General features: G+C 34.7%; 1 protein-coding gene and 1 pseudogene across 1 annotated transcript; one reads left to right on the forward strand and one right to left on the reverse strand.

Annotated features, from left to right (window-relative positions):
• The first annotated feature begins 2,391 nt into the window (after positions 1-2,391).
• On the forward strand, positions 2,392-6,990 carry LOC120180490 (U-box domain-containing protein 13-like). Its single transcript, XM_039185807.1, has 4 exons — positions 2,392-2,859; positions 4,267-4,383; positions 4,727-5,182; positions 5,580-6,990. The coding sequence occupies exons 1-4, from the start codon at positions 2,590-2,592 to the stop codon at positions 6,732-6,734; spliced, it is 1,998 nt and encodes a 665-aa protein (XP_039041738.1). The 5' UTR covers positions 2,392-2,589; the 3' UTR covers positions 6,735-6,990.
• A 7,307-nt stretch (positions 6,991-14,297) lies between these two features.
• LOC120180500 lies at positions 14,298-15,752 on the reverse strand (annotated as a pseudogene).
• Positions 15,753-15,988: the final 236 nt, after the last annotated feature.

Below are 15,988 nucleotides of genomic sequence, written 5' to 3' on the forward strand. Positions count from 1 at the left end.
ATTAATAATGTAAGATTTGTTATTTTAATCGTCAGACGTTAACACTTTAATGATATCACTGATACGATATTTTTATTTTTCACATTATATTTTCTCTCATAATCCATGTTTCATTTTTAATAATTTTATAGGTAAACTACAAGTTTAATATATAAACTATCATTTTTATTTGGCTTAAGGGTCACATTTGTTACGGTAGTAAACCTAATTTATCACTTTCATCCCTATCGTGTTTTCGCATCAATTTAGTCCTCGAATTTGCTCAATTGCATCATTTTTTATCCTACGCTGACTTAAAACCTTAAATTATAAATCCTAAGTTATGGTTTATGATTTAAAATTTATGGTTTAAAGATTATGAAGTTATGATTTAGGGGTTGGGGTTTATAATTTAAGGTTTTAAGTCAGCGTAGGATAAAAAATGATGCAATTGAGCAAAATCGAGGACTAAATTGATGCGAAAACACAATAGGGGTGAAATTGATAAATTGAGTTTACTACAGGGGTAAAAGTTACCCTTTTGCCTTTTTATTTTGTTTTAGTATTTAAACTTTTATTTATTTCAAAATCATACTTAACGTTTTTTTTTTAATTTTAGTACAACACCGTTAAAAACTTAACGGAGCTGTTGTTCGTGGCTTTTTGTATGGATAAATTATATCATTCATCACTCAATTATATTCTCACTCCTATTTTGGTCATTGAAGTTTAATTTTTAATTTAATCACTTAACTTTCAAATTACTCATATTTTAATCATTAAACTTATTTTTTTATGATATGACATATTTTAATTATTATTTTATTAATATATGATTAAAATAAAAAAAGGAAGATATGAGTTGGAGAGGCCGATAAGAGTGAGGCTGTGAAAATGGGGTGAGCGGTTTGCGATTTAGGATTTGTGGTATAAGTTTTAGGTCTAGAAATAACTTTAAATTTAATTTTTATTTTAATTGTGTGTTAATAAAATAATAATAATAAATATCATGTCACAACAAATATTAATAAAATAATTTAAAGTGATTAAAATAAGAGCAATTTGAAAGTTGAGTAGTTAAATTGAACATTTTTAAATTTTAGTGACCAAAATAGGAGTGAGAAGATAGTTGAGTGACAAATTATGTAATTTATTCATAAAAATGTCATGTACTGTAGTTTCGCTTAGTTTTTATCAGCATAGTTCTAAAATGAAACAAAAAATAAATGTTATATATGATTTTGAAATAAATAAAAGTTTAGGTACTGAAACAGAAAAAAGTGATAGTTTAGATACTAAACATATAATTAACCTTAATTTTATTTAACCAATAAAATATTAATATATCACAAATCTTATTGATCAAATAAAAATATATTATCTACATTAAAAAATGATTTAAACATTAAATTTCTTATAGAAGATCAAAGTTTAGCTATTAAACTAACACATGATTTAAACATTAGAACCTAAACTTACATTATATATTTATTTACTATGTTATACACATGAACATGCGCAATACTTTATAGTAGTGAGGTAAATTTAAACTTAAGGGGTAAACTAAAATTTCAAGGTGACAGAAACATATTTCTAATAAAATTACATAGAAAAAATTAAAAATATATGATAATTTTAAATTTTTAGGGAGACGACTACCTTTATCTGCCCCTTGGTCTCTCCTGGTTGTACACGTATATTTAAACAACAAACTCTAATTTTAGTTATTATATACAAGTTTATACAAGCTATCATTTATCATGTATATTCATTAAACTAACACATAATTTAAACACTAATTACTACGTATAGACCACCAAAAACAAATTGCAAATCTTGACATGAAATTTGTGGAAAAAATATAACTATACATTTAGCACTTCAACGGCCACTTTAAATTTGTTTTGATCATTTAACTAAATTTCTTTTAAAAATCATACTTAATATTTAATTTTAGTTTCATTTTGATCATTTGTTATTAAAAAATTTAACGGTGATGTTGACATGTCACCATAAATTAATACCATATTATCATTGAAAAATAAAAATGTCGTGTTCACATTTTTGTTAATTTTTTTAACAATGAGTGATCAAAATAAAATAAAAACATAATGTTAGACATGATTTTGAAAAAATAATTGAGATACCAAAACAAAATAAAAGTCATAGTTGGGATAGGGAAAGTGTAGTTTACCCTGAAAACATTACTGTTTCAGTTTTGAACTCCTTTTCACTGACATCGAGCCGACCGGCGTGAATTTAACCGCAAACCAACAATCCCAATTTTAACTTACCCGTACCGATCCGAGCCTCAGTACTCCAGACGACACGAGTCGATCTAATTTCCATTTCTAAATCCTAATCCTAATCCCTATCCGCTCTTCGATTTCCTTTGTCAAACCGGTCCGGTTCAGGTCACAACCGAGCTGGGTGAAGAAAAAGGTCCAAGTAGTACGCATAAAAATTATCTTCCCCCTCCCGTCAGAGTCTCCTTTCTAATGGAGACGATTACTCCCTCATTTTAGCTTTCGAAAACTTAGCTGAATCTCCCTCCGAATCAGAGCCTTCAAGTTTGAAAACGCTGCGGTTTAGCGAGATCTAGATTTCAGAATGGAAGAAGAGAAAGGAGAGCTTGTGCAGAGCTTGATCGATGCGGTGAACCAAATAGCTCCTATCGGAGATTACAGATGTGCCGTGAAGAAGGAGTTTTGCAATCTCTCTAGGAGACTGAAGCTGCTAACGCCAATGTTCGAGGAGATTGGAGAGAGCAAAGAGCAAATCCCTGAAGAAATTGTTAAAGAGTTGGTCTCGTTGAAAGAAGCTTTGATTTCGGCTAAGGAGTTGCTCAGACTCGGCAGAGAAGGAAGCAAGATTTACCTGGTGCGTGAGTATTGTTTTTCGATTTCTTTTGGATCTGTTTGGCTGCTGAGAAAATGATGGAACACTAGTTTGTCAAGTGCGTGCAGATAATCACGTAATCAGAATATTTCTCACCGTAACATTATCTAAAATCAATTGATAAAAACATTGGGCTTACATTTAGCTTAATCTAGCTGAAGATAATTGAATATTGAAATTCTAATATGATATTTAGTGCTACATTTTTTCTTTGTTTTAATTAATTTGTAAAGAAATGAAAACAGAAAAAACCAGTCAAGCCTGTTCAGTAAATATTTTAGCGACAACTTCATCCAATATCTTGTTTTTTTTATGGTCCTTTTGCGCTTTCAAATTAGACGACAAGTTCTCATCTCAAAGATATTCAAGCGTCATAGTCATCGATAAATACAAGGCTAAAGCAGCATACTTAATCCTGCGATAGATTTTACATTAAAAAATGACGTAACGTTGTTGATTGAATTTTAGGATTGTCCCTTTCTGTCTGGATTGTTGTCAAACTGAATCATTCATTTAATTTAACCTTCTTGATCATCTTTTTGTTTCCCATTAGTTCTAACCATGGTATATCATTAAGGGATTACATTATGTCATGTTTTGCATGCTCAACTCAGCTTCTGTTTTTATGGTTATAGTAAACCTAGGTAGTGTCATCATCCTAACTGTAATTGCCATTATGCTTTGCTCGGAAGCTTGTGAAAATGAAGGATGTTTTACCACCGGACGGGATTGACTCTTTCATTCTGATTGTGAAGATTTGTTTCCATATCCATAGTGTTACCTGCTTCATTTCAGGGGGTTCTTTTGTGGTTGTAAAATTGAGAGAGAGTGATGGAGCCAGGCAGGAGGGAGAAATAGAAAGGGATGGGAGCTGGGAGGTGGAGATTAGTAGCATCCCTGATATATGAACCCTATTTTTCTTGTTTTAGTGCTACAATTTTTTTAGTGTTTCGACAGAAGCAATTATACTTAATTGGGTTGTCGTAGTCATTGTATTTTCAAGCTTTATGTCATAGTTACTGTCTCTCTCTTTTTTCGTCCGCTTTGGAATTGTATTACAACACTATGTGTACTTTAGGTTGTGGTTAAAGAAATTACAGTCTCAAAAACAATCTTTCAAAATGGCCAATGATTGTATTTATTATAATATTTGCTTACTGTATAATTAGAGATGGATGGCGGCCATGAACTTATAGTGGAAGGCATTTCTATAATATTTGTTTGAATCAGTATTATTGTACATTGGTAATTTTTGCTAGATCTATTTACTTCTAAAATAACTGTTTGAAACTCAGGTTCTGCTTTAAGTAACAATTTCTAGCCCAAAGTGGTAATATGTTGCACTGCATTTGGCTATTGACTAATAAATTCTTTTTATTCTGTTTAAAGGTTTTAGAGAGAGATCAGATTATGCGTAAATTTCATGAAGTGACAGCTCGGGTGGAGCAAGCTTTGAGTGGAATTACCTATGAGGATCTTGACATATCAGATGAAGTTAAGGAACAGGTATAGCGCTTTCAGTAGAAACATTCTTCAAAGAATTCTACTGTAGATTCTTCATCTTGCTTTGTCATACTTGAATTACAGCAATCTTACCACGGAAGAAAGTTCCTCAAGCTATCACTATAATCATGATTGAGTTTTAATGGAGTTGCATATGATTTAGGGAACCAACTATGGTATGGATAGATAAGCATGGAGATGCTCAAATAGAGCAACCAAAACTACCCTGCTCTCAACACTATTAAACTAGAGTTTGAAAGCCCTAAAGCAGCTTAACGTTACTCAATTTCTTACATCATTTTGTTTATTAAAAAAGGCTTTATGTGTTGAATATTTCTATCTTTAGGTGGAGCTTGTTCTAGCTCAGTTCAGGAGAGCTAAAGGAAGGGTTGACGCCGCAGATGTTGAACTATATGAGTATCTATTATCACTCTACAATAAGAGTAGTGATGCAGCAGCAGATCCAGATGGACTAAGGAGATTAGTTGAGAAGTTACAATTGGTCGGGGTAGCTGAACTTACGCAAGAATCACTAGCTCTACATGAGATGGTTTCTGCCAGTGGTGGAGATTCTGGGGAAACATTTGAGAAGATGTCAAACTTATTAAATAAAATCAAGGATTTTGTACAGACCGAAAACCCTAATTTGGATGCTTTTGCGAGGGAAAAGAATCTTCCTCCTAGTAGTAGTGGTCAAGTGACCACTGATGGAGATCACAAGACTCCAGTTATACCGGATGATTTCCGCTGTCCAATATCCTTGGAGTTGATGAAGGATCCTGTCATTGTTTCAACAGGGCAGGTATATTTGTTGTAGATTTCTTTCTCATGATAGAGCAATATTTTATTCTTTTAAAATTTTAATCATTTTCAGCCTTGGACTCTCCCTGCTTTGTTTGTGTGTGAATGCTCAGATTTGCTTGATATTGCATCATATCACATTGTCATGCCATTAATTTATTTTTGCCAAAGGCTAGTTCTTGAAAGTGTCCTAGCCATATATTTGTTCTCTATTTAAATTGCTTGTAGTAACTGGACTTTAAGTTGCAACATTGAATAATGACTAAAAGGCTTTTATTAGAACCTTATGTATGAAATACCTGCCTTGGACAATTGCACATATATGCAGTGCCCTATGTCTCGTTTACCATTACCTTTGTGCTATATTTGTTAACAGGTTTCATTACTATCTTCTGTAGACATATGAACGTTCTTGTATTGAGAAATGGCTGGAACAAGGTCACGGAACTTGTCCAAAGACGCAACAGACCCTCAGTAGCTGTGCCCTCACGCCCAATTATGTACTGCGTAGTCTAATAGCTCAATGGTGCGAGGCAAATGGCATTGAACCACCCAAAAGACCCAGTAGTTCTCAACCCAATAAAACCACATCTGCCTGCTCACCTGCAGAGCGTACCAAGATTGAAATTCTTCTCCGTAAGCTTGCATCCTGTAGTCCTGAAGACCAAAGAATGGCTGCGGGTGAAATCCGTCTTCTTGCCAAACGAAATGCAGATAACCGTGTGGCCATTGCTGAAGCTGGGGCCATACCTCTCCTTGTGGCCCTCCTTTCAACACCTGATTCACGGACCCAAGAACATGCTGTAACAGCACTTCTTAACCTTTCCATTTGTGAAGATAACAAAGGAAGTATCATGTCCTTTGGAGCAGTTCCCGGTATAGTGCAGGTACTTAAGAAGGGTAGCATGGAAGCTAGAGAGAATGCAGCAGCTGCTCTCTTCAGCCTTTCAGTAGTGGATGAAAATAAGGTGACAATTGGTGCCTCGGGAGCAATTCCTCTGTTAGTGACACTGCTAAGCGAAGGCACACAAAGGGGCAAAAAAGATGCAGCTACAGCTCTCTTCAATTTGTGCATTTACCAAGGGAACAAGGGAAAAGCAGTGAGAGCCGGAGTTGTGCCAACTTTAATGCGTTTGTTGACAGAACCTGGAGGTGGAATGGTTGATGAGGCATTGGCCATACTTGCAATACTCTCTAGCCATCCAGAGGGTAAGTCTGGCATAGGAGCAGCAGAGGCAGTGCCAGTTTTGGTAGATGTTATCGGTAATGGATCTCCAAGGAATAAAGAGAATGCAGCTGCAGTTTTGGTTCACCTCTGTGCCGGAGACCAACAACATTTAGCAGAGGCCCAGGAACTAGGAGTGATGGGTCCTTTGTTGGACTTGGCACAAAATGGTACAGATAGGGGCAAGCGGAAGGCTGCTCAATTGCTAGAGCGTATGAGCAGGTTCATTGAGCAGCAAAAGCTGGGGCAGGCGCAAGCTGAGGCCCATGCTCAGTCTGAGACTCAACATCCACAGCCACCCTCTGTGGCATATGCCATTGATAGATGAGTTTCGCTTTGCCTTGATTTTTGTTCCCTTTTTTCACCTTGTTTCATTTTCTGTATTGAAGGAGGCGGCTTTGCTTCAGAGAGGAAAGATCGCCTATCAAACCTGTAAATTATTCATTTGTTTGCGTGGAAGAATATATTATTCATAGAGCCATTAAAGTTCTGAAAAGAAAGCGAAAGGAAAGAGAAGGGGCCAAGTTGTACTTTGACATGTATGTGAACTTGTACTACTATAATATCTGTTACGACTGTAATCATCCTCAATTTTTATACGAGTGATGTTCGTAGTATTCAAATCAAACGTTGTCAGCCTTGGTCGTTAGTGATATATATATATATATATATATATATATATATATATATATATGTATGTAACCAAAAAAGGGATGTGCTTGGACAAGTGCAAATTTGTCAATCTTGAACTTCATTCTATGTTTTTTTTTAATCTCTATTACCCAGGCAAAACAGTAAAAACTGCTACAGAACACAACACGAGCATTTTACAAAAAACGAGATACCCTAAACGATCCCTCAAGCAATACACAAAGAATGATCAATCACCTGTATCTATCTATATATTTTGAGTCTAGCCAGCTACTTAATAGACTCCAAAATCTCCCTCCCACTTCGAAGTAGCACCAATGAGAACTCTTTGGTTCCTCTCCTGTCAAGTAAACTAAATTGTAGCATTCCATGTAGGGCTGTAAATGAGACGAGACAGATCGCGAGTTACTCGAGATCGACTCAATCAAGGCTCGATAAATACTCGGATCGAATGGACTCGACTCAAGCCCGAGCTCGACTCGAGTTCTTAACGAGCCGAAACGAGCTACTCGATATTCGACTCGAAAAGCTCGTGAGTAGCTCGAAAAAATATTATATTATAATTTTAGATTTTTTAAAATTACATTATTAAAAATATATTAAAAATACATTATTGATAATTATAACATTTTAAAAATATATTAAAAATTCTATTAAATTTTAAAATATAATAAAATAAAAATATGAGTCAATTTAAATATTAATAATTTTAAAAAATATATCAAAATAGAGTGTAACTGATTTTATAAATAATTAAGAAAGAAAAAAATCATTTAAACTTACATTAATATCTTAATTAACAAAATTAATGGCATCAAATCATATTTGAGAGAAAATGATCATCCCTACTACTAACATGTACCATATAAAGTAATTAACAAAATTAATGGCATCAAATCATATTTGAGAGAAAATGATCATCCCTACTACTAACATGTACCATATAAAGTAAAACAAAGACAGATCGATTATAGAAAAAAGAATATTAAAATTTAAAAATTAAAAACAATTTAACAAAACCCTTATTAAAAATATATTTCTAATGATAATATTTTTAATAACTAATTATTTAAATTGTTGTTATATTTTGAGGTTTCGGGTTCAAATATCATAATTCTAAAGAGTTTGAGCATTTAATATCAAGATACTATATTGTACTTACCTCATAAATCGATACCAAGTCGATCAATTAATGTCTTTGCAATTAACTCTAAACTCTAAACCCTAAACATTAAATTACAAATACTAAATCCTAAACCCTAGACTATAAACATTGAACCCTAAATACTAAACCCTACAACCTAAACCTTAAATATTAAAACCTAAATCATAAACCCTTAATCCGATTATGTGATAGGGATTAAGTTATGCACATGAAGGTAACATACAAATTATGCAAAATGATGTTATGTGACTCCTAAATAAATCATTCGCATACTTATACATAAACATATCAACATGTAAAATAAATATACACAACTAATTAAATAAAACAATCCTAAATAGGGATTAAAATAAATAATTAGTGTTAAGGGTATTTTAGTTTTATATTTTTTATTTAATTGAATCTAATTCAAAATATAGTACTATCAATTAACTTTTTTTTAATTATTATTAATAAAAATTATTATTGCATAGATATAATAATCAAATATGCTAATGATTCATATATAATTTACTCGTCCATTCCTGCTACTATGCTCGGGCTTTGGTGCTATGCAGTTGAGAGGCATGGGCGCATGGCTAAGAAAATGAAGTGTTGGTGTGGCTGTTGCCTTGGGGGAAGGGAGAGAGAAGCTAATTAAGTTGTTGTTAACTGGGGCTTCGGGAAGTGCAGTAGAGAGCCTATGGCCTTTCCAAATTGAAACAATCCCACATCGGTAACTTAATAGGGAGAGAATGCTTGAGTCTATTATAAAAGGCAGGGGTTCTAATCAAAGCGCATCAACACTGGTTGGAAACTATTTTTGAGTCGAGTTTGAAACAAGTTTTAATATTTTTGAGTTTTAATAGTTTGAGTCGAGTTTTAATATTTTTTGAATATTTTTTGAGTTTGAGTTGAATTTGATTTGTAAATTTTTAAGTTGAGTTTATTTTTAAAGTTTTTAAGTTTGAGTTAAATTTAATAATATATTTGAGTTTGACTCGGTTCGTTTACATTTTTAATTATACGTGGTTTTCACAATGTAAACCAGCATCGATTTGCCCTTTTGCTTAGTAGAAGCCCAACACATCGCCTCATCCCAACTAGCAACAACCCTATTAGCAAGATTGCTCAACCTCACAACAGAAATAGAACCAGAATTAAATATTAGCACGATTAAAGTTTTAAAAAAGGTATAATACTTGTTAGGTATTTAAATTTAAACACAAATCAAGCGATCTTAAAATAATTGTTATTATTTTTTGAGGTCCTGGGTTCGAGTACCAAGAATGTCGGGATGTAAACGTTTAACGTCAAATAATTGAGATTCATCTTTGAACATATATTGCCTTGTACTCATCCCAGATTAATAAAAAAAACTTAAAATTCATAATACAATACTTAATTTGTTTAATATTTAAACTTACAATAACTTAAATTATTACGAGATCAAAACGTTTGAGAATATAAAATTATCATTCTTTAATTCAATCCGTACTTGATTAATATATAATAAATATTTATATTTTTAAAATTTGAATACTTACTTTTATCTGAACTAAAATATTATTAGACTAAAGTATATCGAATTTATAATTTTTTTACAGGGGTCGGCCCCTTTGGGCCTAGCAGAGCTCCGTCTCTCCCCAGAACAGATTCCCAAACGCTCCTTGAGAAATCACACTCAAAGAACAAGTGATCTCTAGTCTCTCAAACAGCTCCCCAAAAGCAACAAACACCATCAGTAACGATTCCCATCATACTCAATTTATCCTTGTTGGCAAGTCTATCTAAAAGGGATCAACTTTCTTTTCACAAAAGCTTTGCTAATGTATTCACTGTTTGTGGATAATCTGCCGCCAAAGTTGCACTGGAAGGAATTATGGCAATTATTCGGTAGGCATAGTAAAATCATGAGTGTGTTCGTTGCAAGTAAACGAAGTTGAGGAGGGATAAGGTTTGGTTTCGTACGAGTAGGTAGTAGATTGGATGCGATGAAAGCAATTGAAAGTCTGAATGGGGCGATAGTTTACGACAATAAAATTTCGGTGATGTTTGCAAAGGTTAATAATAGAGGAAAACACGCAGAAGAATATGTAAGATATGAGAAAAGGCAATCGAACAAGGAAGAGACTGTAGTAAGGAAGAGGGAGTCAAGCTTACAAATGGTGAAAGAGAGAAAGAGGATCAATGCTCATGTTGAAGCTGATGATTTGTGGAAGATGAGTAGGAGCTTGGTAGGGGTATCGGCTACTGTTTGCACTGTTAGTAGTATTATGCTGAGGTTACAACAATGGGGTCTCAAGGAAATCAAAATTCATAGATTAGGAGGCAAAACTTTTTTAATATCCATAGAAGATGAGGACTTATTCTTGCTGATGAAGGATCTTAAGTGGTCCTACTTGAAGGAGATTTTCGTGGAGGTTAATCTCTGGTCAGAGTCCTTAAACAATGTTACCTTGAAAAGGATTGCTGAGTTATAGGGGAATTTTGAAGCATTTGGGGAGAACGTAAGTCACCAGAAGGATTACGAGAAGGTTACAATGTTATTGACAACAAACCAAGCTTTGAGAATAGAAGAGGTGGTGCAAATCATTGTGTAAAACATGTGCTTTAAAGTTAGAGCGGTGGAATTAGGATTTTCCGAGAATTCGTTGGATTATAAAGGGGCGATTAAGCAAGGGTTTCATGAAGATAAAGGAGAAAAAAGTAAGGATAGTGGATCGACTTCTTCGCCGGAGCAATTGTCGGAAAGTTTTGAATGCAGGAAAGAGAGGGTGGAGGAGTTTTATCTCAAGTGGTGGTTAATAGAAAAAGAAGAATATATGGCTCACTTTGGGAAATCCAGGACATAGCTATTTCGTTTGGAGATTGTAGGAAGAGGGATCGCGCTTTCAAGGAACACAAGATGCAAAAGAAAGACTTAAGAGTCCTCAGAGCTTTCAGGTAGATCGTTATCTGATGGACCTCACAATAAAGCGACTTTTAGCGATCAAAGAGGTAAAGAAGACATTGGAATTGGGGAAATACTTGGAATTCAAGTGGTAGAAAACGAGAAGGTGGTGCAAGAATTAGCCTTATTGGTGAGTGAATAATAAATAGGAAGGTCTTTTGGGGTGTGAAGAGATTTGGTTGATGGCCAGATTTTGATGTTGAGGATGTTCATGGTGTTTTTGTTGATTGGTTACTGCTATCGATCTGTCGCAGGTTGTTTTGGAGCTGGACGATCTCTTTTCATATCAGGTTTGGCAGTCAAGTTCTAGTTTCGCTTTTAGGTTCGTTGAGTATTTTGGTGTCGTAGGTGATTCTAATTTTATTTGCTCTGATCAATATGTTTTCTTAATATGTTATTTGCCAAGCAGGAAATAAGAGGCAGTGAGGTCCATGGTTTTGGGTAAAAATTAGGGGTTCATGTTATGGGTGATGTTGTGGTAGCTGTCTAAGAGTTGGTGTTATTAGAAAAAGCTTGAATAATCTCGAATGGGGTAGGTGGTCAATTGTTGAAGTTTGAAGTTTTTATGTGGGATGTTGGGTAAAATCAGGTTTGATTAATTCAATTGGCTGTGTCTATGCTTCAAGTACTCTGTCAAAACAAGTTGAGTTGTGGTTTGAGTGGTTAGCTTTAAAGGCGTCCGTTGGCTAGAATCAGGTTTTTTATCACAATAAGGATTGAAGTGAGTGTAGGGATCGTATTGCTTGAGGTCGGATTGCTTACAATTTAATGAATTCTTCTCGAACTGCAATTGATCGTGTACAAGGTGATTGGTGGAGCGTTCTTGTTTTGAACGCTACAATGTTGCTGACTTTTAAAGGCTCGTCGTTCAATCAAGCGTTTCCAGATTCAGCAATTATTGCAGTATTTGTGGCAGTGTTGAAAATTTTATTAGAGGTGGAGCCGTCTCCGAGGTATTCCGGACCTTTCCATAAGACCTCGACAGACTCTGCTGAATTTTGGCGTCCAAGATGGTGTTGAATATCTGTGTCGGGGTTATAAAAATTTTAATGGTGAAGTTCAAACTTGCTGCTAAATCCAGCAAGTCTTTCACAAGTTGGCTGGGGTTCAAAGGTTTATCGAGACAAGATCTGTTTGAATTCTGTTGGTGATTGTTGTGTTTTGAGCAGGTTTTTTTTCCGCTGTTGCATTCTTATATTCAAATGTTAAAAGACGTGAGCATTTAATGTTAAGAGGTTAAAGTTATTTTTAAAGTGATTATATTGTGTTTACTCTAAATTAATAAAAAAAAATTACCATAAAAATTCAAACATAGATATCTCTTTAATAATAACGTGACTTATATTTTATCTAACTCTCATTGCTATCAAATTTAAATTATTTATTCTAATATATATAACCTCAAAACTTAAAAACCTCATCTAATATAATTGGTCTTCTTCCTGGTCTATGGTTCTTCGGGATTTTACGGTTTCTTGTTTTTCTGATGCCTATTTTTTTGTTTGTTTGCATGTGACATTTTTTTGGTTCTCGGATATATGTATCAGACGAGAACACGGTTAAAGGACTTCGAATATTCTTCAGATTTTTCTCGTCTATGTCCGATGCTTTGGGTAGTCAAAGTGATTGATCTTTGTATGTCGTTGGCTCTATTGTTCACACTCTTGCTTATCAAATTGTCAATGATCGATCGTTGATATATTTTGTTTATGTAGGCATGAATGTATTTGTCATGTATGCATGTGGCAATACATTATTAACGATGTTTTATTTGAATAATAAATGTAGAAAAAAAACCTTAGAACTTGGGTTTACTCCCATCCACTGAATACTATTCATCGTACCACAATTCCCCACCAAATAATCCCTCATTTCCCACCCAAATATGGTCAAATGTCATTGCTTTCTTCCTCACATTTTCGTCATCAAAGCAATTTTACTTGCTGTGTTCCTTAAATTTTCTATTTTCTATGTCCTAACCGATTATCATGAAGACAGAGAGACAGGTTTGCTTTATTGGTTGTTGCATGAAGGTGTATTGGTTCTTGCAAAAAGCAAAGTTTCACCCATTGATTCCTCCCCAGTGTTTGAGTTCTAAATCTACTTACATATTATTTTGTGTTTTATGCGTAATCATTATTAGTGGAAGGTCTTGCACCTAGAGGATCTCATTTGAAGCTTACCCATATTGAAAAAGAAAAGAAAAGGAGAAGAAACAAAACAGATGCACTTCTTTTGACCATCCCATATACAAAAAAGAAAAAGAAAAACATTACTATTATTCTTTCTATAAAGCTAGAACACTTGAATCAACTTTGGTTGAACATGGAACTGTTTGGTTTTCAGCGGGACATTTAGCGTTTTCTTGGATTCTTTGTCTTATTTTGAAAACTGTAACTCCCGTTTGCTTTATAGTTGGAAAATTATTAACATAAGGTCGGATCCATGCAGATAAACAGATTCCCTGGCGCGTACTTGTATAAAAAGAAAGAAAACGGAAAAAGCATGGAAGATGGAATCAGTATTGGACACTCAACAAGTGCAAGATGTAACATGAAATATCGATCCTAAGCCAATAAACGTGCGGGACAGATTCTTAATCTCGAATGGTAAATTGCGAAATTCACGAATCATGACCGAAACCAAAGGGTTGCGCAAGTGCATGCATTTGTTTTGTTTATATATCGTATCAAGACTATAGATTTAACTCTCTGATAAAATTGAAAATCCGAGTTCATCAACTTAATTTCGTGTTCAGTTAAAACTCCACCAAAATTCTTTCAAAAATATGAAAAACAAAAATTTAGTACCATGATTTTATGCAGCTTACATTGTTAGTAGAATTTTTCTTCTTACTTCAATCTTCATGGTATTGCATCCCTTGTAAAAATTGTAATGAAAGAAGAAAAACAAATAAGAGAATTAAGTTGACATAAAGGATATTTCAAATTAAGAGTAATTAGCTTACAACATTCATGTCTTCAAACACAAACATAGAACAAATCTGTAAACAATCCCAAGCAAACAAAAAAACCAAGCACACAATTTAAGAAACCCCAAAACTATATATAGTTTGAAACAACATTAGTTCTACGAATTTTTGTTGTTTCTTAGACAGGAAGATGATGATGATGATGATGACGAGAGGAAAGTTCCACAATGAACATGCAATTTTAGCATCCATTATTTAGCTTTTGATGTTGGAGACTTGGGGCTCGTGAAGGACTCAGTGTGATAAAGGAACAATGCCACTTTATGTCAACTATCATCTGTTATTAAAGCTGGAAATGAAGCCGCTGAAGCTTCAAGATCAGCTTTAAGCTGCTGTCTATCAGGAAAGATTGAAACTATAGCTATAAGAGATGATTACTTGAAACCTGATAAATCCGTCCAACTGTTTCCTCCCCAATACTGATTATTCTGATCCGAGATACCCAACAATGATCTTGATAGATTTAGCCCTTGACTGTTGTTTTCCATTTTCTCTGGAGCTCGCTGTGAAACCCTAGAGCTTGAACTCGTGGAACGAACAAGCTGGGTTTCTCCCACCATCGAAGGTGATGCTTCCATGTACTCACTCTGTAACGGATATACGCTATTAGTTGGCTCGAAGAACGAAAAGTGCTGATGATTCCCTGATCCTACTGATAAAATAGCATTGTTCATGTACGAGTTGGTTCCTATATGAAACCCCGTATCAGCTTGCCCCCCTAGCGCCAATCGTTAGGCCTACTGGGCCTTGAATCCCACCATAGTTTACGCCGATATTTCCTATACCATATTGAGAAAAGCTTTGCAGAGAAGCCATAAAAGGTAAATGAGGTGTTTGATGCGGCAGATGAGCAGTGATTTCAGAGGGAATAACAGCATTGGTTGAAATTGGACCACATTGCCTCTCGGAAGAAGCTGTGGGTTTTGAGCTACTACTACTGCTGCTTTTCTTCTTCTTGTTTCTTCGGCAGCTTCCACCCACAGGGACATTCCTAAGAGCCCCTCCCCTTGTCCAATAACGCCGACAAGTCTTGCAAAAGTGGCGTGGCTGTGTTAGGCTGTAGTTATTGAAGTAGCAAAACTTGGTGTTGGTGGATTCACACCGTGGACATTTCAGTGGTGCTTCTGGTTGTGGAACCTTGGCTAGCCTGGCTCGATCGGCCATCGAACCAGCCCTAATGGAACCATCACCACCAGCTCCAACATGACGATTACGAGGTGTACGAAGAGGTGGAAGCTGAGGATTTTCACTCGCAGCTACTTGTTGATTCAGCTGCTGAAAAACACAGCAAAGAAAGCACTAGGTATATTCCAGAAAATATCTCAAAAGGGATTCGAATATTTATCTTTTTTCAATTAGCTTTATCTTGGGTGCTTAAGCTGTGGATAGAAATTGATGAAGAAAAAGGAAAGAGAACAAAAAACCCTTACCTGCTGCCAATTTGGAGGATCTAAATAAACTGGAACAGATGGGAAAACCATAGTTAATTAATTTTATGCTTCTTTTTTTCTTCCTTTTACAAAAGGTTGATAGGTTCTTTAGCAAAAATAAGGTGGAGAATCATAGAGGAGAGTACCAGAGGCCAAGAAAGCAAAGAGAATTAAAGAGATGGGGGTGGGGAGAAGGAGATGGTTTTTGTGTTTGTTTATTTATTTATTATTCTCTCATCACTCCTTTTTGTTTTATTATATAATTAGGGTTTCGAGTGGATGAAGCTTTTTCTTCTCTAATAAGCTTTCTTTCTTCATTATTCTCTCGTTCATTAAAGGTTTTAGTGCTCAAAAAGAAATCTATCCTTAGGAGCAAGAAAAGACGGTCACTATTTCATCGTTATTATATCAT

Source organism: Hibiscus syriacus, unplaced genomic scaffold, assembly GCF_006381635.1.
Source record: "Hibiscus syriacus cultivar Baekdansim isolate YM2019G1 unplaced genomic scaffold, ASM638163v2 tig00003715_pilon, whole genome shotgun sequence".
Lineage (NCBI taxonomy): Eukaryota > Viridiplantae > Streptophyta > Magnoliopsida > Malvales > Malvaceae > Hibiscus > Hibiscus syriacus.

Excerpts from the sequence above, each read along its gene's own strand:
- LOC120180490 (XM_039185807.1), top strand. The coding sequence starts at position 2,590 with ATGGAAGAAGAGAAAGGAGAGCTTGTGCAGAGCTTGATCGATGCGGTG. Across the intron at positions 2,860-4,266 it reads AAGGAAGCAAGATTTACCTG|GTTTTAGAGAGAGATCAGAT; the intron begins GTGCGTGAGTAT and ends TTCTGTTTAAAG. Across the intron at positions 5,183-5,579 it reads TCATTGTTTCAACAGGGCAG|ACATATGAACGTTCTTGTAT; the intron begins GTATATTTGTTG and ends TATCTTCTGTAG.